The sequence below is a fragment of the Pongo abelii genome, chromosome 23 (genome assembly GCF_028885655.2).
Source record: "Pongo abelii isolate AG06213 chromosome 23, NHGRI_mPonAbe1-v2.0_pri, whole genome shotgun sequence".
Lineage (NCBI taxonomy): Eukaryota > Metazoa > Chordata > Mammalia > Primates > Hominidae > Pongo > Pongo abelii.
Window position 1 is genome coordinate 23,981,787 of NC_085929.1, and position 27,170 is coordinate 24,008,956.

General features: G+C 43.1%; 1 protein-coding gene across 6 annotated transcripts in view; it reads left to right on the forward strand.

Annotated features, from left to right (window-relative positions):
- The window catches only part of LOC112130645 (chromatin remodeling regulator CECR2), a 198,712-nt gene that overhangs the window by 107,050 nt on the left and 64,492 nt on the right, over positions 1-27,170 (forward strand). For all 6 annotated transcript variants that reach the window (XM_054543016.2, XM_054543017.2, XM_054543018.2 and 3 more), the window contains exons 2-3: positions 7,827-7,921; positions 26,974-27,157. In XM_054543016.2, the coding sequence (XP_054398991.2) occupies positions 7,827-7,921; positions 26,974-27,157 (279 nt within the window). The remainder of the gene's footprint in view (positions 1-7,826; positions 7,922-26,973; positions 27,158-27,170) is intronic.

Consider the following 27,170-nt stretch of genomic DNA (forward strand, 5'->3'; position numbering starts at 1 on the left):
ACCTACCACACTCACAGACACACACACTGAAATTGTATATAAAATTTTCTGTGGGCCAGGCATGGTGGCTCACGCCTGTAATCCCAACACTTTGGGAGGCTGAGGCAGGCAGATCCATTTGAGGTCAGGAGTTTGAGACCAGCCTGACCAACATGGTGAAACCTCATCTCTACTAAAAATAAAAAAAAAATGCCTGGGCATGGTGGTGCACGACTGTAGTCCCAGCTACTCGGGTGGCTGAGGCTGGAGAATTGCTTGAACTTGAGAGGTGGAGGTTGCAGCGAGCCGAGATAGCGCCACTGCACTCCAGCCTGGGTGACAGAGCGAGACTTCGTCTCAAAAAAAAAAGAAAGAAAAATTCTGTCTATGCACATTTTCATTATTCTTACACAGGAGACCAGGACACAATCATGTAAGAGCAACCAGACCTAGAACATCGGAAGATGAAGTCCCACGTTAAACTTCTAGGACCTTATCTCTGGCATCACTCACCATCCCCCCACCTTTTATCTCCCCTATTTCTGTTTATCCGTTAAAGATACTATAATCTTTTCTTTTCCTGGACAGGATTAAAACTTACCGAAAATTTTCCTTGTCCGTTTTTCTCCACCTGCAGTTAGTTGCAAAACCCTACTGACTGTGTGTCTGAAACTGTTCTTCCGTAATTTCTTTCCATTTCCACTGTCATTTCTAGCACTGGCCCCGTCACCTCTTCCCAGACTAGACCAGGGTTCTTCTTGCCCTCCAGTCTCTCTCCCTAACAGTGTGTTCTGCAGACCACATCCAAATTAACCTTCCAAGTTTGATTATTCTTTCTTTTCTTTGTTCAAAAGTCTCTGGTGAGTCCCCAGTACTTAACACAATTTCCAACTAATTCAGCAGTGATCTCCTAGTAGCAGAGAATGATGACTCCAAACCTCAGAGGCCTGGAGCTATATTCCAAAGCAGCTCTGAACATAAATTCTCTGATGACATCTCCCATTTTATCTGTAAGAGTCATGCAAGTATTTAAGGTAAAAATATTGTCCCAAACAACAAGCAAGAGCAATACAAAGTCAAAGTAAAACTCTAGGAACCTGTGCCATTTTTACCCTGTGGCTTTTTATATTCCAGCCACACACCATGGAACCCAGGGAACATTCACATCCTAATTGGAAAATTGGGTCTAAGCGATGAAGTCCAGATGACTCCATCTGGTATCTGAGGCTGTCTGTGGTCAGCTGCAAACCTGCTTTTCCAGATTTTGTCTCTGGCCATGCTTGTCCAGTATACTAGTCACCTAGTATAATTGTTCTAGTCACCTAGGAAATTGTATTAGGTACTGGGGAGACACCAAAGACTTTTGAACAAAGAAAGGATAATCAAAATGGATTAATCAAACCTAGAACATGTTGCACAGTTTCCAGCTTTCGCAGTGCTCAGGAATTGTTAATATGGGTGTGGGGTTTTTTGTTGTTGTTGTTGTTGTTGGTTGTTTGTTTGTTTTTTTCTGAGACACTCTGGCTCTGTTGCCCAGGTTAGAATGCAACGGGTATGATCTCGGCGCACTGCAACCTCTGCCTCCCGGGTTCAGGTGATTCTCCTGCAGCCTCCCCAGTAGTTGGGATTATAGGCACCCGCCACCACTCGTGGCTAATTTTTGCATTTTAGTAGAGATAGGATTTCACCATGTTGGCCAGGGTGGGTCTCGAACTCCTGACCTCAGGTGATCCGCCCGCCTCAGCCTCCCAAAGTGCTGGGATTACAGGTGTGAGCCACCACGCCTGGGCATGTGGACATTTTTTATGGGAGAAGACTCATGGAACTTCTTTTTTTTTCTGAGACGGAGTCTCGCTCTGTCACCCAGGCTGGAGTGCTGGAGTGCAGTGGTGCGATCTCGGCTCACTGCAAGCTCCGCCTCCCGGGTTCACACCATTCTCCTGCCTCAGCCTTTCCGAGTAGCAGGGATTACAGGCGTCTGCCACCACGCCCGGCTAATTTTTTATATTTTTAGTAGAGATGGGGTTTCACCGTGGTCTCGATCTCCTGACCTCGTGATCCGCCCACCTCGGCCTCCCAAAGTGCTGGGATTACAAGCGTGAGCCACCGCGCCCAGCCATGGAACTTCTTCTTAGCCTTTTTTAACTTCTGGAGACAGTTTTAGTAATTCACACATTTTCAGAAAACCCTATTCTAGATGTACACATATATTGGTATAATTAGTATTTTCCAGTTAACCTAATATTTAGAGTTGTAGTCATATTTGAGGGGAGAAGCTATTTTGGTTTCCTTTCTGTGTTACTCAGCATCGAGCCAGTGACACAGCTGTTTGATGCAAGGCTGAGAGGAATGACATGGTTGCAGCAAAGCAGCAACACGGACCTGGCCAGCCTTTGGGGACTCCTGGGATCCATCTCTTGGCCAACTGAAAGTGTTATATAGCTGGTTTCAGGTCCTCACCATTATACCCACTTGAGCTGATTTATACTTTACAGTGTAAATTGGCATGGGGCATGCCTTTGGGATTAAATTAATTTATACCAAGTTAGAAAGCATCAGCTGTTAAAGTCAGGGGAGCCTTCTGGAGGCCAGTGTGCTTTTTTTCTTTCTATATTCTGAGCCCACACTCCAGGCATTCTCTCTTGGATAGCAGCTGGGACAGTCCTTCAAGAGGCCTGCTTTGCATCTCCTTTGTGTCCTTGCGGTTCCAGGTCCTATACAGAAGCCAGATCTTTGACAGAGATACTACGTAGTAGTTGGTCCCTGTGCAAATTAGGAAGATTTGTAACCCTCTTACATAAAATACAACAAACACGATTTTTTTTTTCTTTAAACATTTTCCCCCTCCTTAAATACACTCAAAAGAATTACAGTGCCGAATGACATTAGCACAGATCTGTGATCTCGATCCTTAATCAGAAGTTGAAGAAAAGAGTTTCTCTCTTTACTACCTCTTTAGCGAAAGATTAATGAAAATTTATACGGGATTAGAAACACATCAAAAACAAGAAAAGGTACCTGTAATGTTATTTAAGGAAAGGTGTGTTAAATGGGTTGTTAGGGTTACAATAAAGGCATTCAGCAGTATCCTGCATATGTCACTTGACTGTCTCCAGTCTGGAAATTATCTTCGTGTATTAGGCAGGCAGGACTTGCCGAAGTGCAGAATGGTAACTGCTTTTCTTCAGAGGTATGTAAAGGCCCTGTTTCTTCTGCTTGTTCCCGCTGCTGTGAGAGGTTGGGGCTAGTCCCCTTGCTCATTTCTGAGGTCTTTTCCCAGCAGCCACTGCATGGCTCGAAGGATTTGTCGTTGAGGGTGGAGAAGGTGGAAGGATGTTGAACAGACTTTTCCCTAATGAGCTGTGATGCCAGCTGCAAAGGCGGCAAATCCTGTTACTCCCTTCAGCTACTCTCTGAAGCTGCAGAGGGGCAGTGGTAACTGGTCTCCCTGCCCTATGCTGATTAGCTGCCTTTTCTGCTGTTTTTTCCCCCCTTCCTCTTCTGTCCCAGAGCATCTTGGCAAAGTTCAGATTTCTGTGCTCACAGCTCAATGCTCACAGTGAAAAGGAAATACAAAAGAGGAGGAGAGAAAGTGAGAAGAAAAGAGAGAAAAGGTTGGGGTGGAGATTTTTAGTAGAGTCCCTTATTGCCTTAGTCTAAGACTTAAGCTCTGGGTTGAAACCTTAAGTGGTAAAGCTTTGTAAGTAGTAACCTGGATTTCCAAATAGTTCTTGCAGATAATTTTATTGGCACATGAACACAGCAGGCCATATATTAAAAGCATTTGAATTTCTATCGTTTAGAAACTCCGAATTTTGAAAAGGACACTTTGCTGTTTTTCCACAAACTATCATTGTGAGGAAGATGAAATAATTGTAAGATAAATGTTTTCATGTGGCATTTACTGTGTGCCATTGCTTCATTTAATCATTACAACCCTTGAAAACAGACACTTTTAATGTGAAAAATAATTTATTGTAGGAAACACATTTTAAAGTGGTTCAGTAATATTAAGTAGATTCACATTGTTGTCAAGGAGATATCCAAAACTTTTTCATCTTCCAAATACCAGCTGCATATCTGAAACACCATACCCATTAAAATAGTGGGGAAACATTTTAACTGATTAGCCAACATTTTAACTGTTTGGCCATTTCTTTTGTTCAGCAGGATTAAAAATAGCTCTCCTGTTTCTTTCCTTGGCTGTTTTGATAGAACATTCTTCCTCTGTATTTTATCACAGGATGATGAGACCAGGGCTTGTATTTACTGTGCCTTGGTTTATCCATTTGGTACTAACTGTGGGGGATTATAATTACTAAAGGGAAAGAGAAAAGGCTTTACTCTCCAGGGGTTCATCACCTATTCTTGGTTCTCATCTTTACTGATTCTGCATTTTAAGTTCTGCTGAGCTCCAGGGGTAAGTTCAGCAATGTCTTCATCACCTCACAAGTTATAGCTTGGACTTGCACATTTTTTGGTGGGTTTTCTGGGTGGCTTCTGACACAGTAAACATAATATCATAGAATTATATTTAAAAAGCAATTTTACATTTTGAACCCTGTTTTTAATGACTTCATGAGTTAGTTACTATATTCCAGGGATGCTGAAATGGGGAATATGGTAGGTAAGGGAGAAGAGTTGGAATATTTAATAAATGACACAGAGTTCCTCTCCCTACGTGTGTCCTTTGAGGGACCATTTAAGCCTATTCGGTTCTCCTTGGAAGAGCTAGTCCAGCATCCCTGATATTCTACTTTCTATTGTGTTAGAAGAAAAGGCATTCCTGACATTATTGCTACAATGTAGAAAACTTGTCTTGCCTCCTTGGAGGATAGTATTCTAGCTAGAACCTAGGCAGCGCTGGTGAAAGTGGCCATGATAAAGGCGGAAGCCAGAAGAGGATGTCTGTGTGCTGAAGGCAGAGATGGAGAGAAAGGTAATTAAATTTCTTGGAAACCACATAGTAAAAGTGATCCTCTAAGGAGATGCCACATGAACCATATGGCAAACTTTATGCAGTCCCCTCCTTGGGAACACCCTCCCAGTTCTTAGCTTATCTTCTCAAATGTGGCCTTTGTTATTTATTTATTTCTGTAGAGATGGGGTCTCGCTATGTTCCTCAGGCTGGTCTTGAATTCCTGGCTTTAAGCAATCCTCCCATCTCAGCCTCCAGTGTTGCCTTTATTATTTAATATGGTACTTCCATGCTTAAAAAAATCTTAGGAGAAATCAGTTAGTACAGACTGTAACACCTTTAATCACGATCCGATTGTGCTCTTAGTTTATGATGGCAGGGAAGAGAACAGAACAGGACGTGTAGAAAGATGGGGATGCAAGGACGCCACAGTGACAGTGAGCACTGGCGGGTGGAAGCAGCGTGGGGGAGCTTGGCTGGGAAGACTTTGTAGATAGTTTCTCCCGTAAAGAACCGCAGTACAGCTTGGCAGAGGGACGGGATTTCCACCTAGGGAGAATGAGATATGTGAGGGCTCTTAGAGAAAAGACACAGTGGTTGGGGCGGTCACTGTAATTGTAGAAACCATCAGTCCTTTCTAGAATGGAGAACATTGGCTGGGGGGAGCAGCTTGGTTGTGGGAAGAACACTATACTCGGTGACCTGGGTTTCCACTCAGCTCTGTCACTGATTTGCTGAGTGCCCTTGGAGAAGCCACTTAACCTTTCTGGACCTAGTTTATCTTGCTGTTGTTGTTTTTTCTCCCTTAAAAGAGACAGGGTCTTGCTGTGTGGCCCAGGCTGGTCTCAAACTCCTGGGCTCAGTGATCCTCCTACCACAGCCTCCCAAGTGTCTGGGACTGTAGGCATGCGCCACCACACCCAGCTAGTTTCTACATCTTTAAATTGAGAGGATGGAAATACGTGATCTGTAGTTTCATTTCCGGCTCTAGCTGATTCTGACTTACCTATCAAATGAGATTGGCCTGGGACTTTTGGCTTTGAAGATTTTGCTTCTGTTATAAGTCACTGGGAGGCTTGCCCAGTGCCCAGCTTAAAACATGAGCCATTCAAGTCTTCCCTCGCCTCGGCTGGCCTTTACTTCTGGCAGATCTTGAATTCCTATTTCTCCTTTCTCTCATTTAGTAAGTCATTCAGAACCTTCCTCTTGTGCTGTTGCTTGGGCTAACATCTCCCTTCCCACCCTCCACCACTAGAATTCCTTGTATATACACAGCAGCTAGATTAGTCTCACTTCGCCTCTCTATAGAAATAAACTGAGGTAGATCTCCATTGTCTCCCGAAGAAAGGCCAAACTCATTAGCTGGGTATTCAGGATCGCCTGTCAATCTCAGCTCACATTACTCCCCTTCACATAATCTACAGAATAGTTAAACTGAACCTAATATCCTCCTGCACCTGGTCATGCCCTGCCTCTCTCTCCATTGTCACTCGGTCACAATTACCATCTCACGAAATCTTCCAGGCTTCCACAGCAGAAGTAACCCTTTTCTTCTCAGCTCCCATAGCGTGTTTTCTGTACCTGCTAGTACTGATTGATTTGTGCTTTTTGTTTGTTTGAGACAGTGTCTCACTCTGTCGCCCAGGCTGGAGTACGCTGGCACGATCTCATTTCACTGCAATCTCCGCCTCCTGGGTTCAGGCGATTCTTGTGTCTCAGCCTTAGTAGCTGGGATCACAGGTGCGTGCCACCATGCCTGGCTAATTTTTGTATTTGTAGTAGAGACAGGATATGACCATGTTGGCTAGGCTGGTCTCGATCTCTTGACCTCAAGTGAGCCACCATGCCTGGCCAGAGCCGTATTATTTCTATATAAGAAGCAAACCACCCCGTTTTGTGTCTGCTATCATGTAATTGCTGTTAAGATCAGAATTTGCATTTTATGCACATCTCGTACTTTTCAGAACCGTTAATAAGATTGTCAGAAGTTTGGTTTTTCTGGGGATTATTGATCTGGTTATGAGCAAGTCAAACCATAGGAAGCAGACTCTTGGGAAATGGTTTGCATGCAGAAGATTGCATCCTGGTTGAAAGAATGTGGGCAAACTTTTCTAGTAGGAGACTTGATGGCCTAGAAAATATTCTGTCATCTAAGAAAATACCTGCTTATTTTGGGGGTGTTGAGAAGGGAAATAGGATCTCCTAAAGTTCCCCACCACCACTTTTTGTCCAGTGGCCCCTTTCCAAACAATTCCTTGTTGGAATACCGTGTCGAGGCAAGCTGAACCCCAAGGAAAGCAAAGACATTCACACAGACGTTACCTCATTCTGTTTAGATGATGTAAGATTAGCCTTGGATCTTGCAATCACCTTTCATCAGCCATGTAGGTGTGGCATCCCAAAATAAAAATTGTCATTATCACTTACTAACAAATGCCATTCAAAATATAGTGGTTCTTTAAAGCTGTTGCAGATGGTTTATCTCTTGAGAAGGTTGAATAAATGACAAATGCTTGATAAACAATTACACGAGCGCTCCTTTCCTCTCTTTTGCGATTAAAATAGAAAGCAGTACAGCATGTTTGTATTTATACTTGATTATATATAATCCAAGAGTTAAGCTCTTTACTTATGCAGCTAGCATTGATTTATCAAAAAGAGTTATGTGTGTTTCTTCTCATGTGCAGCTGAGAGGAATGGGGTTGGGGAGGGAGTAGTGAGAGAAATAAAACCCTGGGAAAAAGAAAACGCGGAATCCGGTTGCTCTTCTCACAGTAGCCAGAAGGAAGGGCAGAGCTGGTCTCTGGCAAGTCCTTCCGCTGGGACCATTCAGTTCTTGGGGCTTGTGCTGGCGGTAGGGAGGGGCGTGTATTTTAAGAAATCTGTGTTTGATTTCTCAACTTCCCTCTTCCCTCTCTCCCTCCCTCAGGAGTTAGAAGCCGCTCTTCACAGAGATGACGTGGAGTTTATCAGTGACCTGATTGCCTGCCTGCTTCAGGGCTGTTATCAACGAAGAGATATCACGTGAGGAATTCTGATCTTTCTAAGTATTTCTTGCACGGAGAACTAATTAACCAGCCATAGTGATGTTTCCTGTCTCCTGTGACAAACCAGAACCGATCTTTAGCCATCACGGGACAGTGTAGATGGAGAGGACATACACGTGAATTTCCAGGCTGTGTTTGGCTCATTCTGCAGTTGGGTTTTTATTCCATCATAATCTTTGAGTTTATTTCATTCTCACAAATCCGTATCACTTAATCTTGGATACCCCAGCTAACATATTTTAGTGTAGAATTTCTTCTTATATATGCCTTTTTCTGATTTTGCAGTATTGGTAAAGTATTGCCTAAGAAATCAAAACTAGTTTTTATTACCTTTCTGTCATTTGAGTATCTTCTGTTGTTTACATAGCCAGCAGCAGTGATGTAATTAACTTGGAGCCGAAGCACCCTTACCCCTTAACTGCAAAGTGTAAACAGCTCTCCAGTGCCTTTGAGATGTATAGAGACCATGGGGCGCGGTGGCTCACGCCTGTAATCCCAGCACTTTGGAAGGCTGAGGTGGGCGGATCACGAGGTCAGAAGTTCAAGACCAGCCTGGCCAACATGGTGAAACCCCGTCTCTACTAAAAATACAAAAAATTAGCTGGGCATGGTGGAGCATGCCTCTAATCCCAGCTACTCGGGAGGCTGAGGCAGGAGAATTGCTTGAACCGGGACCTGGGAGGTGGAGGTTGCAGTGAGCCAAAATCGCGCTACTGCACTCCAGCCTGGGCTACAGAGTGAGACTCCATCTTTAAAAAAAAAAAAAGAGATGTGTAGAGACGTTGAGCAAAATGTGATGTATGGAGACAAATAAAGGAGAGTCCTGATAGGACCTCTTGTTTTGATCTTTACTTAATACACATGTCTTTGCTACATGTCTATATAGGACAGACCTACACGGCAAACTCACAAAAAGGTGAGACGCAATGGGTTTCCCAGTCTCTTGCCCTCCGATGCCATGTAGGGGATTTGAGTTGTTATGGTTTGTCTTTCTCAGATAGGTAAAGATGGTATCAATTTTTTTTTCGAGACGGAGTCTCACTCTGTCGCCCAGGCTGGAGTGCAGTGGCGCGATCTTGGCTCACTGCAAGCTCCGCCTCCCAGGTTCACGCCATTCTCCTGCCTCAGCCTCCCGAGTAGCTGGGACTACAGGCACTCGCCACCACGCCCAGCTAATTTTTTGTATTTTTAGTGGAAACGAGGTTTCACCGTGTTAGCCAGGATCGTCTCGATCTTCTGACCTCGTGATCTGCCCGCCTCGGCCTCCCAAAGTGCTGGGATTACAGGCGTGAGCCACCGCACCTGGCCAAGTATCAAATATTTTTGTTCTAATGAATTCAGTCTGTTAGGGCTGGGAAACGACGCTTGTTGTTAATGTGCAATAAGGTTGTAGACAAGGTAAGAAGGAGATGTAAATGCTGTTTTTCTCAGGGTGGAAATCTGCATTCTCTAGGGGAGAGTTCTTGCTCTTGCACTAAGTATAATGACTTTTCCCCCTAGAATACCCAGGTTGTATTTGTAAATACAAATACACATAAAATATACCTTAGAATATTTTCTTCCATTCTCTATTTAGGATGTAGACTTGACTTGGGAGTTTGTAATTTTTAAGCACTGTTGTATTCATACCTTGTGTTTAATTCCACATTTTCATAATTTTTTTTCATTATAGCAATCAGTTTTCTTATAACCACATTTTCTCTAAATGTCATTGTCAAATAATCCAGTCTGGTAGCTGACAGTTATGTCTAGCTTTTAGCTGTTACAAGCATATATAATGCATAGCTTTGTACAAAATTCAGGTTCCTGGAAGTACATCACTCAGTCAAAAGATATGCCCATTTAAGATCTTCGTTTTAAGCAAGCCTTAAAGGTTTTTGCCAGGTTTCCCGTCGCAGAGGCGGTTGTATTTTAGCCTTAAATGATCAGCGCGTGAGAGTGTCTGTTTGCATGATCCTTGTGAGCCCTCTGTACACAGACTAGTAGGTACTGGCAGCACAAACACTCACCAGGTCTCTTAGAGCTCACAGTTCTGACAGGGAGGTCCACGAATCATTACAGTAATGATTATATAGTTGCCGGTTATGTAATTACAACAGTGAGTGCTTAGAAATAAAAATACAACATATTAACAGAGCATACAACCGGGGGTAAGAAAGTGACTTGTGAACTGAACCTTCACATATGGGCTGTTTTCTCTCTTAGGATATTCCTCCATGGCAGAGTTCATCCCTCTAATTTGTCCTTCTGTTTAAAACTGGTCTTAACTAATTCTGCTTGTTTGTTCTTCCAGATAGTGGTTACAAAGTTATGTCCTGTTCTTTAAGAACTCCCCTTATCTAATCATTCTAACTAGAATCAAATAAACCTATGAAGAAATTTGGGCAAAATTGACATCTCTATAATGTGGTCTTTCTCTTTTTTTTTGGACAGGGTCTTGCTCTTTCACCCAGGCTGGAGTGCAGTGGCAGGATCCAAGGAGGTAGCCTTGACCTCCTGGGCTCTAGCAGTCCTCGCACCTCAGCCTCCTGAGTAGCTCAGTACAGGACTGTGCCACCATGCCCAGCTGATTTTTAACAATTTTTTGTAGAGACAAGGTCTGTGTTCCCCTGGCTGGTCTTGAACTCCTGGTCTCAAGCGATCCTGCTGCCTTGGCCTCTCAGAGTGCTGGGATTACAGGTGTGAGCCACTGTGCCTTGCCCCTACAGGTATTTATTAAATAATAGAATACCATATCCCTGTATCCGTCTTTAATTTGCAGAGTTTATTGGCCTTGATTTTTTTCTTAAGTTAGTATTCTTTTGACTCTCTAGGATTATTATCTATCTCTTTTTTCAGTGTTAATACTCATGTCTACTTCAAGCTGTATTAGTTATCCACTGTTAAGTAACAAATTACCCTAAAACTTAGCAACTTAAAAACCACAAAAAGTTGTAATCTTACAGTTTCTGTGGGTCAGGAACCTGGACAAACCACGACTGGTGTGTTTAGCTCAAGATGGCTTACAGGGCTATGATCAAGGTACCAGTGACAGCAGTCATCTTGAAACTTATTATTCATGTATAATACACACACACACACACACACACACACACACACACACACACACACACACACACACACACACACACACGCTCATTTCCTAATTCTACAGCTCAAACACACACACACACACACACACACACACACACACACACACACACACACACACACACACACACACACACGCTCATTTCCTAATTCTACAGCTCAATGAATTTTCACAAACTGAACACACCTGTGTAACAGAGAACCCGGACAAGAAAGAGCCCTGCAATCTACTTTACTTTTTTCCCCGAAGGGAGTTGCCTAAAATGATGGTTCCACATGCGGTTACTGTGAATGTACACTCGTTCTTGTCTGAAATTCTACTTTGATCTCATTCTAAAGAAAGAGAAATTTGGATAAGTAAATGTTTACCTGTTATGTCTCCAAGACTAAACTGTTATATGCAGCTTAAAAAGTTACTTAATTTCGGCTGGGCGCAGTGGCTCATGCCTATAATCCCAGCACTTTGGGAGGCAGAGACAGGCAGATGACTTGAGGTCAGGAGTTCAAGAGCAGTCTGGCCAATGTGGATGAAACCCTGTCTCTACTGAAAATACAAAAATTAGCCAGGCGTGGTGGCGCACGCCTGTAGTCCCAGCTACTCAGGGGGCTGAGGTGGGAGAATTACTTCAACCCGGGAGGCGGAGGTTGCAGTGAGCCAAGATCGCACCATTGCACTCCAGCCTGGGCGAAAGAGCAAGACTCCATCTCTTAAAAAAAAAAAAAAAAAAAAAAAAAAAAAAAAAAAGGCCGGGCGCGGTGACTCACGCCTGTAATCCCAGCACTTTGGGAGGCCAAGGTGGGCAGATCACGAGGTCAGGAGATCAAGACCATCCTGGCTAACACGGTGAAACCCCGTCTCTACTAAAAATACAAAAAATTAGCCGGGCGTGGTGGTGGGCTCCTGTAGTCCCAGCTACTCGGGAGGCTGAGGCAGGAGAATGGCATGAACCCAGGAGGCAGAGCTTGCAGTGAGCTGAGATCATGCCACCGCACTCCAGCCTGGGCGACAGAGCGAGACAAGACATAGCACATACAGTCATGTACACTACGTAATACTTGATAGTAAACAACTCTTACTGGTTTCTGTATTTACTATGCCGTACTTTAAATCATTATTTTAGAGTGTATTCCTTCTAGTTTTGTTTAGTTTTTTTGACACGGGGTCTCACTCTGGCACCCAGGCTGGAGTGCAGTGGCGCAGTCTTGGCTCCCTGCAATCTCCACCTCCTGGGCTCAAACGATCTTCCCACTTCAGCCTCCCAAGTAGCTGGGACTCCAGGCGTGCACCACCAAGCCCATCTAATTTCTTTATTTTGGGGGTAGAGATAGGGTTTCATCATGTTGGCCAGGATGGTTTTGAACTCCTTTTTTTTTTTTTTTTTTGTGAGACGGGGTCCTGCCTCTGCCTCCCCAGCAGCTGGGACTATAGGCGCCCACCACCACACCCGGCTAATTTTTTTGTATTTTTAGTAGAGACGGGGTTTCACCGCATTAGCCAGGATGGTCTCGATCTCCTGACCTCGTGATCTGCCCACCTTGGCCTCCCAAAGTGCTGGGATTACAGGCGTGAGCCACCACACCCGGCCTAGTTATTTTTAAAAAGTTAACTATAATATACAGTAGCCTCAGGCAGGTCCTTCAGAAGAAATTCCAGAAGAAGGCATTGTTATCGAAGATGACAGCACCGTGCATGTTACTGCCTTGAAGACGTTCCAGTGGGACAAAATGTCGAGGCGGAAGACAGTAGTAATATTGATGATCCTGACCTTGTGTAGGCTTAGGCCGATGTGTGTGTTTTTGTCTTCATTTTGAACAAAACAGATCAAATGTAAAAAATGAAAAATTTCAACAATAGAAAACAGCTTATAGAATAAGGATATAAAGATTAGGCCGCCACACAGTGGCTCATGCCTGTAATCCCAGCACTCTGGGAGGATGAGGTGAGAGGACGGTTTGAGGCCAGGAGTTCGAGACCAGCCTGGGCAACATAGCAAGACTCTGTCTCTACTAAAAAATAAAAATAAATGAATTGGCTGGGCAACATAGCAAGACCCCTGTCTCTACTAAAAAATTAAAATAATTAGCTGGACATGGCGGTGCATGCATGTAGTCTAAGCTACTAGGGAGGTTGAGGTGAAAGGATCAGGAGTTGGAGGCTACAATGAGCTATGGTCCCTGCTGCACTCCAGCTGAGGCTACAGAGCAGAAAACAAAAAGAAAAAAATATTTTTGTATAGCTCTAAAAAGTGTTTTAAGCTGTTATTACAAAAGAATCAAAAAGTTAAATTAAAAGTTTGAATTTTTAAATGTCATAGTAAGCTAAATTTATTATTGAAGGAAAGGTTTTTTTAAAATAAACATACTGTAGCCTAAGTTTACAGCATTTAGAAAGTTTATAGTGATGTACAGTCACGTGCCAAGCCTTCACATTCATGTACTACTCAGTTACTGATTCACCCAGAGCAACTTTAATTCCGCAAGCTGCACTCATGACAAGTACTTTATACAGATACACCATTTTAAAAATCTTTCGTACCATGTCCTTACTGTACCTTTTCTATGTTTAGATGTGTCTGGATCCACAAACCCTTAACATTCCATTACTGTGGCTTACAGTATTCAGTACAGTCAGGTGCAGTATATGTTTGTAGCCTAGGAGCAGTGGGGTATGCCATATAGTCTAGGTGTGTAGTAGGCTCTACCATTTAGGTTTATGTAAATACACTATGATGTTTCCACAGCAACAGAATCACCTAACCATGCGTTTCTCAGAACATATCCCTTACGTTAAGCAATGTGTGACTATTTTAGGCCCTCACTTGCAACAGAGTCTCACTCTGTTCCCCAGGCTGGAGTTCACTGGACCAATCCTAACTCATTGCAGCCTGGAACCTCTAGATTCAAGCAGTCTTCCTGCCTCAGCCTCCTGATCCTGAGGAACTAGTATTACAGGTGCACACCCACCTTGTATTTTCGGCTCTGTTGCAGCTACTCAGCTCTGTCACTATGAAAGCAGCCATAGGCAATACAGAAAAACCAATAGTGACTGTGTTTTATTAGAACTTTCTAATCACTGAGGTTTGACTTTTATATCATTTTCACCTGCAGAAAGATTGTTTTTCTGTTGTTTTGGTTTTTTTTTTTAATTTTTTTCCCCACCATTAAAAAATATAAAAACCATTATTATAGGCTGTTTTTTGTTTGTTTGTTTTGTTTTTAAAAGAGGTCTGGCGCAACGTCTCACGCCTGTAATCCCAGCACTTTGGGAGGCCAAGGTGGGCGGATCACTTGAGGTCAGGAGTTCGAGACCACGTCTCTACTAAAAATTCAAAAATTAGCCGGGTGTATTGGCATGCGCCTGTAGTCCCAGGTACTCGGGAGGCTGAGGCATGAGAATTGCGTGAACCTGGAAGGCAGAGGTTGCAGTGAGCCAAGATCATGCCACAGCACTCCAGCCTCTGCGACAGAGTGAAAGTGTGTCTCAACAAAAAAGGACATCAGGCCAGATTTGGCCCTCGGGCTATAATTTTCCGACCCCTGTATTTAGGAAGCTAGTTACTATTCCAGTTCCACTGACTCAATCTAATCTTTAAAATTGAAATATAGAGGCCACATTTCCTTTCAACCATACTCTCCAACCTGAGGTTTTTGCACTTACAGGATGGCATAACACTGTCTACTCATGGAAATGATACTGGCCAGCATGTCCTATGTCCTGACGCTGCCAACTGCTTCTCAAGAACACTCATTTAATCCTTCCGACAGCCCTCTAATACAAAGTCCTCTCCCATCCTTCCATCAAGGATGAGGAATTTGAGGCACAGAGAAGTTAAATAAATTGCCCAAGGTTACACAGCTGGTAATTGAGACCGTACAGATCTGTTTCCTAGACCTCCGACTCCTAACTGCAGCCCCATGCTGTAAGTGAGAAATATAGAAGAAAAATGTTAAGTAAAACAGTTTTCCTTGAAAACAGGATTTTTAACTCTTTGGCACACTAAGGAAGCCTGTGAACCCCATCTAAAAATAATGTTTTGAAATCATAAAATAAGATTACACCCGAACCCAATTATACTGAAAAGTAGTGAAGTATTGGCCGGGCGTGGTGGCTCACGCCTGTAATCTCAACACTCTTGGGAGGCTGAGGCAGGCCGCTCACATGAACTTAGGAGTTAGAGACCAGCCTAGGCAACATGCTGAAACCCCGGCTCTACAAAAAGTATTATACAAAAATTAGTGGGGTACAGTGGTGCACACCTGTAGCCCCAGGTACTCGGGAGGCTGAGGCAGGAGAATCAGTTGAGCCCAGGAGGTGGAGGTTGCAGTGGAGATGGTGCCACTGCACTCCAGCCTGGGTGGCAGAGTGAGACCCTGTCTCAAAAAAAGAAAAGAAAGTAAAAGTATTGAAGAATGAAAGTTTTGATATAGTTAGTGTTGTATTCATCTAACAGCAGAGCTAATTTCCCAAAGTTACTGTCTTCAGGTCTCAGTGAGCATAAGTGCTATTTGGAAGTATCTGCAGTATCTGTATGATTGCAGTAGAAATCAGATATTTCTGTGGACCTCTGCTTTAAAACGTGGGTTTTGTTTGTTTTGTTTTTGTTTTGAAGACGAGATCTCACTCTTTCGCGCAGTCTTGAGTGCTGTGGCGCAGTCGTAGCTGACTGCAGCCTCCAACTCCTGGGCTCAAGCCATCCTCTCACCTCAGCCTCCTAAGTAGCTGGGATGACAGGCAGTCACCACCGTGCCCATCTAAAAGGGTTTTTAAATCCTAGATCAATCTGCAGTTCATAGTCAACAACTTAGACATAAAAGTAACCTCATCGAGTACAGTTTATTTTTTTACCTGAGGAAACGAAGGCAAAACAAAACTGGTATAAGCCTGAGAGACATCGAGAATAAAGTCTCAATTCAAATGATTTTTCAGGAATTTGTTCATTTTGTTGCCAAAATAAAGTGATATTTTCCTGGGTGTAAGGCATGGCGCTGGACTCCGAGGAGGCCCCAGTGATGCTGTGGAGCCCTGTGTGCCTGTATGTGACATGCCACTGGGGGCGTGTCAGTCACGTGCTGGTGTTCACTGTCACACTCTGAAGACGCCCCTTGCGGCTTGGATGAAGCATCAGCCGCTGGGAAAGCCCACATGGCTGAGAACGCGGGTGGCCTTGAGGAGCTGAGGGCAAACCTTACTACAGCTGTGCATTCTCCCCAGGAAAAACTAGGCCATTAGAAAGAAAGTTAGGCAAATAATGCAATCACAGAAGCATACACACCAGTGACTTATTAAGTGTAAGGCAAGGAGAACCAAATAAGGATACATATATGTGGAAAACTTACAAAGAAGATCAAGAGAAAGCTTATCGCAATTCAGGAAAGTTATCATACCTGGTAAGCAGGGAGAAGACAGAAGGTATGAATGAGCGCAAGTGGTGATTCTCCAGCCTTACAACACAATCACCTGAGGGTGGTTACAACACAAATCGCTGGGCCTCACCAGCATTTTATTCCGTAGGCTAGGGCTGGGGCCTGAGAATCTGCATGCTGTGCAAGTTCTGGGTGGTGCTGATGCTGCACGCTTCTGGTCCGGGACTTTGCTGGAAGGTCGCTAATCTAAGGCATTGCTCACTTTCTGTTTTTCAGCTCGATGGTGAAAAGTGGATTCTTCATTTTTGACAATTCTTTGCCTTTCTCTTTCAATATAAAACTTAAGCAGAGTTTTGATTTGATACTAACATGTTCTTTGCAACACTACATACGTTTTCTTCTATATTCTCCCTGGAATTGCAAATCTGGTCAGTGGGTTTTATGGTCCTATATCAATAAAAATACTTTAGGAATTTAACTAATGGCTCTTTCAGCACCTTTGTTTTGCGTTGGGAAGCAACCTGGCAAATTGAGCACTGGGTGGAAAATAGGAACTTCTGATTTGCTCTTCGCTGTCAAAGTAAAGCTACGATTGAATCAAACTGTGTTTTGAGCTATGGTTTAAGCAGCATAAAAATATTTTTCATTGGTCGGGTGCGGTGGCCCATGCCTGTAATCCCAGCACTTTGGGAGGCCAAGGCGGGTGGATCACTAGGTCAGGAGATAGAGACCAAATATAAAAAAATTAGCCGGGCATGGTAGTGAGCGCCTGTAGTCTCAGCTACTGAGGCAGGAGAATGGTGTGAACCCGGGAGTCGGAGCTTGCAGTGAGCTGAGATCACGCCACTGCACTCCAGCCTGGGCGTCTCAAAAAAAAAAAAAAATTCTTTAAATACTCATGATGATGATACTTACTGCTAAGATGTTTTTCCTTTTGTCCATACATCTTTAGTAGAGTGCTCTTTATAGAACGTAGACTGATTTGTGCTTCAGTATGGTCTTCACCTACTGTCCTGTGGCTTACACTCTTAAATGGTAATTCATCAACATTGTATGTTTAATTTTTCATTTATTTATTTATTTTTTATTTTATTTTTTTTTTTGAGAGAAGTCTCGCTCTTGTCCCCCAGGTTTGAGTGCAATGGCTTGATCTCGACTCACTGCAACCTCCACCTCCCGGGTTCAAATATTCTTCTGCCTCTGCCTTCCAAGTAGCTGGGATTAAAACACCCACTACCATGCCCGGCTAATTTTTGTATTTTTAGTAGAGACAGGGTTTCACCATGTTGATTGACCAGGCTGGTCTCAAACTCCTGACCTCAGGTGATCCGCCCCCCTCGGCCTCCCAAAGTGCTGGGATTAGAGGCGTGAGCCACCGCGCCTGGCCTCATTTAATTTTTAATTATGGATCTAGCATTGCGTAATAGATTCCCTAATTTAGGTCCCTTATAAACAAACATTTAGTGTTTTGGGTTCTCTTTACAGAAATATCTGTCATCTTTTTGGAAATGACAATACTTCTGTTAAGTACGTTCATCACGTCTTTTTTAACATAGGCCAGTGTTTTGTAACAAATGAGTGCACCCCATAGTCACTATTCTACTGAAGAAAATAGACATTTCTGTCTTCCCAGAAAGTTTCCTTTGTAGTCAGTCTTCCCCATACCTACATTGTACACCTGGCAACCACTGACGACATTTTTATCACTATAGTTGGAGCCTAACCTGTTCTGGAACTGTATGAATGGGGTCACACAGTGTGAAATGAACTCACATCAGCTTCTTTCATTGACATAGTGCCTGTGTGATATTCACCCATGCCATTGTTTATATCAGTGGTTTATTCCTTTGAGGGGAGTGGGGGACTAAATTGTATCTAGTGAAAAATATATCACAATTTATTGAATCTGTTCTTGGGATGAGCACTTATGTTGCTTCCAGTTGGCGGCTATTATGAATGAAGCTGCTGTGAACATTTGCATACAAATGCTTGTGTGCACTTAATTTCATTTCTCTTGGGAATTGTTGGCGGGTCACATGGTAAAAGTATGTTTGACTTAAACTGTGAAATTATTTTCCAAACACTTGCAACATTTACATCTCCACCAGCAATATCTGAACAGTCCAGTTGCTTCATATCTTTTTAAATTTTCATTCATTTATTTATTTGTTTGAGACAGAGTTTTGCTCTTGTTGCCCAGGCTGGAGTGCAGTGGTGCTATCTCTGCTCACTGCAACCTCCGCCTCAAGTGATTCTCCTGCCTCAGCCTCCCAAGTAGCTGGGATTACAGGCGTGCGCCAGCTAATTTTTTGTATTTAGTACAGACGGGGTTTCACCATGTTAATCAAGCTGGTCTTGAACTCCTGACCTCAGGTGATCACCCGCCTCGGCCTCCCAAAGTACTGGGATTACAGGCATGAGCCACCTCGCCTGGCCTAGTTGCTTCCTATCTTTGCCAACATCTGCTGTTTTTAATTTTACTAATCCTTTTGTGTTGAAAGTGGCAGCTCATTGTGGGTTTAATTTGCATTTCCCCGATGACTAGTAATGTGGAGTCGTTATTCATGTGCTTACCATACATTTGTATATGTCTTTTTTGGTGAAATATTTGGCCAAATGTTTTACTTACTTCTTTTAAATTAGGAATTTTTATTTATTTATTGACTTTTTTGAGACAGGGTTCCCACTCTGTCATCCAGGCTGGAGTGCAGTGGTGTGATCATAGCCCATTGCAGCCTCGACCTCCTGGGCTCAAACAGTCCTCCAGCTTCAGCCTCCTGAGTAGCTGGGACTATAGGTATGCTCCATCACACCCTGCTTATTTAAAGCATATTTGTTGTAGAGACAGGTCTTGATATGTTGCCCAGGCTGGTCTTGAACTCATGGCCTCAAGTTGTCCTCCAACCTCGGCCTCCCAAAGTGCTGGAATTATAGGCGTGAGCAGCCATTCCAGGCCTTATCAACTTTTTAAATGTTTACTAAGGAACTGGTTTATATTATTAATTTTCTTTACTCTTTGCTTCTTTTTTATTTTATTGATTTTTCTTTTTTATTTCTTCCATTTACTTTGGCTTTAGCTTGCTCTTCTTTTTTTTTTTTTTTTTTTTTTTTGCTTCTTTGGAGTACTGTTTTTGAGCCTTTTTTCAAATAACAGGCATTTAAAGCTATAAATTTCCCCTAAAAAAACTTTTAAATTTCCTTCTAACCCATGGTTGGCTGCATCCTGTGAATTTTGATGTTTATATTATTGTTTGAAACATGTTCTCCTTTATTTCTTCTGCGACCCAAAAGTGTATTATTTAAATTCGTGATTTAGTATGTTAGTGGTAATACTGTTGAGATCTGTTCCTTACTGTTTTGTGTGTGTGTGTGTTTGGTCTATTAATGAGAAACCAGTATTAAAATCTCTCTGATTGTGGATCTTTTTCTCCCGTTAGTTTTGCCCATTTTGTCTCATGGGTTGTGGTGTCCTGTTATTTGGATGTGTAGCAGTAGCTTTGTTATGTAGTCCTGGGAAGTTGTTCCATTTCTTCTTATGTGACACTCTGTCTCCACATCTGCTTTGTCTCATATTAATCCTCAGCTTTCTCATGCTTACTCTGCCTGGTAGATCATTTTCTATCCTTTTAATCTTTGTATTTTTATTTATTTATTTTTTGAGATGGCATCTCGCTCTGTCACCCAGGCTGGAGTGCAGTGGTGCGATCTCAGCTCACTGCAACCTCCGCCTCCTGGGTTCAAGTGATTATCCTGCCTCAGCCTCCCGAGTAGCTGGGATTACAGATGCATGCCACCACGCCCGGTTGATTTTTTGTTTGTTTGTTTGTTTGTTTTTGTATTTTTAGTAGAGACAGGGTTTCACCATATTGGCCAGGCTGGTCTCAAACTCCTGACTTCGTGATCTGTCCACCTCAGCCTCCCAAAGTGCTAGGATTACAGGCATGAGCCACCACGCCAGGCCTCCTTGTGTTTTTTTAAAGTGTACAATTCATTGGTTTTTATGTATTCACAAAATTGTGCAACCATCACCACTATCTAATTGCAGAATACTTCTGTTACCCTACAGAAGACACTTTGTACCCATTAGCAATCATTCCCTGTTTCCTCCCTCCCCACTTCCCAGCATCACTATTCTTCTCACTGTCTCCACAGGTTTGAGTGTTATAGGCCCATCTTGTAACTGGAGCCATATAGGAAGTGTCCTTTTGTATCTGGCTTTTTTCACTTAGAGTTATTTTTCAAGTTTTAACCATGTTGTAGCATGAATCAGTACTTCATTCATTTTTATGGTAAAATAATACTTCATTGTGTGGATACACACTTTATCCTTCAGTTCATGGGTATGTGCGCAGATTTTACATTTTGGCTGTTATGAATTCTGCCGCTTTGAACATTTGTGTGCAAGTCTTTGTGTGGATGTGTTTTCCTTTCTCTGGGGCGTACACCTAGGAGTTGGAGTGGCTGGACCCGTTGGTAGTTCAGTGCAACTTGGCGAAACTTCCACAGCAGCTGCACCACTTAGCCTTCCCACCGGCCGTGTGTGAGGATTCCATGTCTCTGCATCCTGGTCAGCACTTGTTACTGTATGTTTTTTGACGTCCACCATTATAGTGGAAATGAGGTGGTACCTCATTGTGGTTTTGACTTGCATTTCCCAAGTGGCTAAGGTTGAGAAACTTCTCTGCTGCCTTCTGCTTTTTGTTCCTTTGTTGGTCCTTTAATGCTTTCTTTTAGGCACGTGAATTTGTTTTAAGTGTATCACTTTATCTCCACTATTGGTTTCTTATTCTGTGTGTGTGTGTGTGTGTGTGTGTGTGTGTGTGTGTTTAGCAGTCGTAAGGCAAACAATATATATCCTTAAATTTTATCCAGAGCTATTCAGAATTTTTATTGTACCACTTCATGCCTTATACATGATACTTGAGACTTCTCACTTCATCTGTACAGTGTTTAGGTTCCATTAAAAAAAATAGCCTTTATCATTTTAAAGATAACATTTGGGGTTTATTCACTTTCTTGGTTACCCAACATAAACATTCATAAACACATGTAAAAATCTGTATTATGTACATGTTTCTCTAGGCAAAGATGTTTTGCATAGATTCTGACTTAACCATATTTTCCTTTAATTTGAAATAGCCATGATCTTAACTTATCTTGGCTCTCATGTTGATTTTAGTATGTTGGATATAGTAGCTTTTCTACAGCCCTAGAGAAGAAGAACTGTTATTTTAATTATTTTGACCTGGTCTTTTTATAAGCTTCGAGAATAAATGCTTTATCAAGTATTTGTACAGAATCTTTTACTTGCTGCTTTACTACTAGAACCAGAATATTTATCTCAATCCAGTACTCATGTTAAACGTGGCCTGTGTGTACATGTATTTCATTTGCTTCACAAATTGTTGTAGCAAATGGGAGAAAGCAGTTTGATTTTTCATCTTATCTCCATTCTGGGAAGCCTGGTGCCATACCTTTATTGCTCCCCTGTAGAGAGACCATGGCTGCCCTTTCATGTCCGTAACACATGCCTCAAAGAACTTAAGAGCCGCCTTCTTGTCATCTCCCTAAACAGGGTGCAGATATTAAAAATGTGTTGTCCTACACAGTGAAGAATTCTGCCAGTTCCAGCCGGCAGAGGCTTGTGCTGGAACACTTGAATCAGGTCGTGCCGTCCTTGGTCTCAGCAGTAGAAGCATGTTCTGTCTGCAGCAAGCTGAGAAATTCTCTGCTGGGCCTCTAAGAAATGGCTAACTTTAAGAGTTTGGAAAGGTTGTTGACTCATTCTTATTTTCACTCTTTCTTGCTCTTTCACTCATAGGGGGAGAAAAAGAGGTAATTAAGAGCCAGTCTCTTACTGCTGTTTTGTAGGATGGAAAATGAATGCGAAAATGGGTCATTTAAGAGTATTTGGAACTTTTCCTAGACAAGAAATAAAATAGACCTTGTTGTTCTGAGAAGTTCCATTTGGTTTGATCTTTGCATTACTATTTTGAAATGAAATGTTTTATTATAGTTCAAGATAATTTCAGAATGTTGAGAGTTACTAAGTCATTAAGAGGGAATTGCACGGAGATGAATGGATGAGTAAGTGAATGAATGTGCCAGGTAATCTAAACTTGAGAAGCTTAAAAATACGTACACATTAGTTTTTAGCAGCACAGTGCCACTGTTCTTTTTCCTTTATTTAATTTTACTTTATATTTTATTTTTGAGACAGAGTCTTGCTCTGTCGCCCAGGCTGGAGTGCAGTGGTGCAATCTCAGCTCACTGCAACCTCCTCCTCCTGAGTTCAAGTGATTCTCCTGCCTCAGCCTCCCAAGTAGCTGGGATTACAGGCACGTACCACCATGCCTGGCTAATTTTTGTATTTTTGGTAGAGACAGGCTTTCTCTGTGTTGGCCAGGCTGGTCTCAAATTCCTGCCCTCAAGTGATCTGCCCATCTCGGCCTCCCAAAGTGCTGGGATTACAGACGTGAGCTAAACCTGAAAGTACATGCAAAATTGTGTGCTCATTTTTCTGGGGGAGAAAGTATGTAGTCTTTATCAAATTCTTACGTGTTTTCTGTCCTATAGAAGATGAAGAACCAGTAAATCAAAAGAATTAGCCTGATTTTTAGCTTCCTGAAGCCTTTTTATTTCAAATCACCCTTAGCCAGTGCCTTTGCCCTCAAGAGATTTTTCCCTATTCACTTTCTGATGTTTAAAAGGAGATGTAGATTTCTAGGAGAAGGTTGATCTACATACAAGGAAATGGAATTGTCTTGGATTGTAGGCCCTCAGGTGTCTCCTAGTTAAGGTGGCATGGAGATAGATGCCTTAAGAAAGCTTTTAGCAAAAGTGATGTAATTTAAACTGAGTAGGACAATAGGCCTGTTGGGAAGGAATCTGAAACATGGAATTGTTTGAGACAAGTAAGGGCTTCCAGACAGACTGTTGGCTAAAGGAGCAGCACTGCGGATGCACACGCAGTGTTTGTGGGCTGGTATGCCTGTACTTTCTCAACCTCACATTGGAATGAGAAAGGTCTCGCTCCCCGGCCCAGCATCTTCTGCACATCCTCCAGTGAAGCTGCTATTCTGGTGAAATGATACAGATTTCACTGATTCCATGTTTTATTTTATTGCAGGAAAAAACAGACTTTAGTGTTTGTGGAACTTGGTGTACATTAGAAATTCTCGAAAGCATGCGGTAAATAAAGAGATCTATTGTCAAAGGATGATTTTCTTCTACACACTTCTGGCTACTAAAAAAGCAGTTTTTAAAAAAACACTTTTTCATTTTCTTTCTTTCTTTCTTTTTGGAGATGGCGTTTCTTCTTGCCCAGGCTGGAGCGCAATGGCGCGATCTTGGCTCACCACAACCTCTGCCTCCTGGGTTCAAGAGATTCTCCTGCTTCACCCTTGCGGAGTAGCTGGGATTACAGGCATATGCCACCACAACCGGCTAATTTTGTATTTTTAGTAGAGACGGGGGGTTTCTCCATGTTGGCCTCCCAAAGTGCTGGGATTACAGGCGTGAGCCACCACGCCCGGCCAAACTTTTTCATTTTCAAATTCACCAGTACGACACCATCTGCATTTTAATGTGAGTTTGAACTACTCTTTGCCCGGCTCCTCACTCTGGAAGGGATGGCAGCAACTTCATAGACAATGGAGAGGCAGCCAGTCCAAACCCTACAAGGTTCAAGCACTTACTAATGGCCGGTGCTGGTGTGCTGAATGTGAATGCTGTAGTCCAGTGAGATTTGTGAGAGCCCTGATTGTTTGAACTGTTATGCTGAATTTTGATAAAGCTGCCATACTCATGTTTTCCCCAGTGAGATAATAAGAGTAGGGGAAAGATGTTTCTTCTCTCTTTGAAAAAGCAAACTGTTTAATTTTTTTTTTTTTTTCAGACAGCGTCTCACTCTGTTGCCCAGGCTACAGTGCAGTGGTGTGATCTCGGCTCACTGCAACCTCCACCTCCCAGGTTCAAGCAATTCTCCTGTCTCAGCCTCCTGAGTAGCTGGGACTACAGGCACATGCCACCACGCCCGGCTAATTTTTGTATTTATAGTAGAGATGGGATTTCACCATATTGGCCAGACTGGTCTCGAACTCTTGACCTCGTGATCCGCCCACCTCGGCCTCCCACAGTGCTGGGATTACAGGCATGAGCCACCGCGCCGGGCAAACTGTTTAATTTCTTATTTGCCTAAGCCTTCTTAATTTTTTCCACAAATATTTCCTTTCACTTTGCTGCAAATATAACTACCATAGATTATAAGTCAACATAGTACTTGCCTAATTTTAAAATGATACCAATAACTTCTTTAGGCCTCTTTGCTTATTAATAAGAAAAAATTTTCACGTCAAGCATGGGGTAAATTAAATTAGATCTTGATTCTTAACAGTTGAGATGTAAAATAACCATCTAACAAACAGCACATTATTACGTGCGAGGCTCATTTAGGTACTAATCAAAATACATGGTTGGGCACAGTGGCTCACATCTGTAATCCCAGCACTCTGGGAGGCTGAGGCAAGCGGATCACCTGAGGTCAGGAGTTCAAGACTAGCCTGGCCAACATGGTGAAACCCTGTCTCTACTAAAAATACAAAAACTAACCAGGCATGGTGGTGGGCAACTGTAATCCCAGCTACTCGGGAGGCTGAGGCAGGAGAACCACTTGCATCCAGGAGGCAGAGTTTGCAGTGAGCCAAGATCATGCCATTGTACTCCAGCCTGGGCTACAAGAGCAAAACTCCATTTAAAAAAGAAAAAACCGGGTGGGGTGGCTCATGCCTATAATCCCAGCACTTTGGGAGGTGGAGGCGGGTGGATCACGAGATCAGGAGATCGAGACCATCCTGGCTAACACAGTGAAACCCTGTCTCTACTAAAAATACAAAAAATTAGCCGGGCATGGTGGGGGGGCACCTGTAGTCCCAGCTACTCGGGAGGCTGAGGCAGGAGAATGACGTGAACCTGGGAGGTTGAGCTTGCAGTGAGCCGAGATCGCACCACTGCACTCCAGACTGGGTGACAGAGCAAGACTCCGTCTCAAAAAAAAAAAAAAAAAAGGCATTTACACCTGGATGTGGTAAGACGCACTTGTAGTCCAGATGCTCTGGAGACCAAGGTGGAAGGATTGCTTGAGCTCAGGAGTTTGAGTCCAGCCTGGACAATATAGTGAGACCCCATATGGGAAAAAAATATATTTAATGCAATTATAGGATTGCCAGACTGTACCGAAGAAAAAATTTAAATTGCCATCTAGGTGTCTTAAGTGTTCTCTGTAGAAAGACTATCTTCAAATTTTAATATACAGACATGGGAGGATTGCTTGAGCCCTGGAGTTCAGGACCAGCCTGGGCAACATGCTGAGACCCCATCTCTGAAAACTCAAAGAAAGGCCGGGCGCGGTGGCTCACGCCTGTAATCCCAGCACTTTGTGAGGCCGAGGCGGGTGGATCACGAGGTCAGGAGATCAAGACCATCCTGGTTAACACAGTGAAACCCCGTCTCTACTAAAACTACAAAAAGAAATTAGCCGGGCGTGGTGGCGGGCGCCTGTAGTCCCAGCTACTCGGGAGGCTGAGGCAGGAGAATGGCACGAACCCGGAAGGTGGAGCTTGCAGTGAGCTGACATCGCGCCACTGCACTCCAGCCTGGGTGACAGAGCGAGACTCTGTCTCAAAAAAAAAAAAAAAAGAAAGAAAAATCAGAGAAAAAAAAATTTAGAATGCAGTGTTCATGCCTTAAAGTTCATGTATAATAGAATATGAAATTATAGTTGCATATCAGTGTAGCCATTTGTATTCTGGAGGAGTTTCCGCCTTTGTATCTTAACCTGAAATATAAATTAGATTAGGCCAACTACGAGTTTCTTTTTTTCTTGCCACCTAAGTCATGAACCCAACTTTGTACTGTCTGAACTGCAGAGTGTCTTCAGTTGTACGCGTAGCGAGTGAGACTTTTGCCTCGACTTCATAGCCTACACATTTGATTATGCTTTTACCCATTCCACCAGAATGTGCTATTTGGGCTTTAAAGTCAACCTATTCTGTGAAAAACCCTCTTTATGTATTTATCTTCCTTGATAGTTGACAAAACACAATATCCATGTAAGTAGGCTGAAACCTCATGAGGGACTTCCTGTTACTGTTTTTCATTTCTGCTTTCTGTGTAAAATTTGTCAGCTGGGCCAAGCGTGTTACCTCACCCCTGTAATCCCAGCGCTTTGGGAAGCCAAGGCGGGCGGATCGTGTGAGCCTGGGAGCTTGAGAACAGCCTGGGCAACATAGGGAGACCCCTGTCTCTACAAAAAATACAAAGATTAGCTGGGTGTGGTGGTGCGTGCCTGTGGTCCCAGGTACCTGGGAGGTTGAGGTGGGAGAATCTTTTGAGCCCAGGAGAGCTGCCGTGAGCTGAGATCATGCCACTGTGCTGTAGCCTGGATGACAGAGCAAGACCCTGTCTGTATAAAAACAAAAATCTGTTAGCTGTCAGATCATGAGTTCTCTCTCTCTCTCCTCCCAACCATCCTATATTTTATATTAATGTATTTTTGTGTTTGGGGCCCTGATCTAGGCCTCAGACATTCCACAGCTACCTAGAGGACATCATCAACTACCGCTGGGAGCTTGAAGAAGGGAAGCCCAACCCGCTGAGGGAAGCCAGTTTCCAGGACCTGCCTCTTCGCACACGGGTGGAGATCCTGCACCGCCTCTGTGATTACCGGCTGGATGCAGACGATGTCTTCGATCTTCTAAAGGTATGCTTAACTG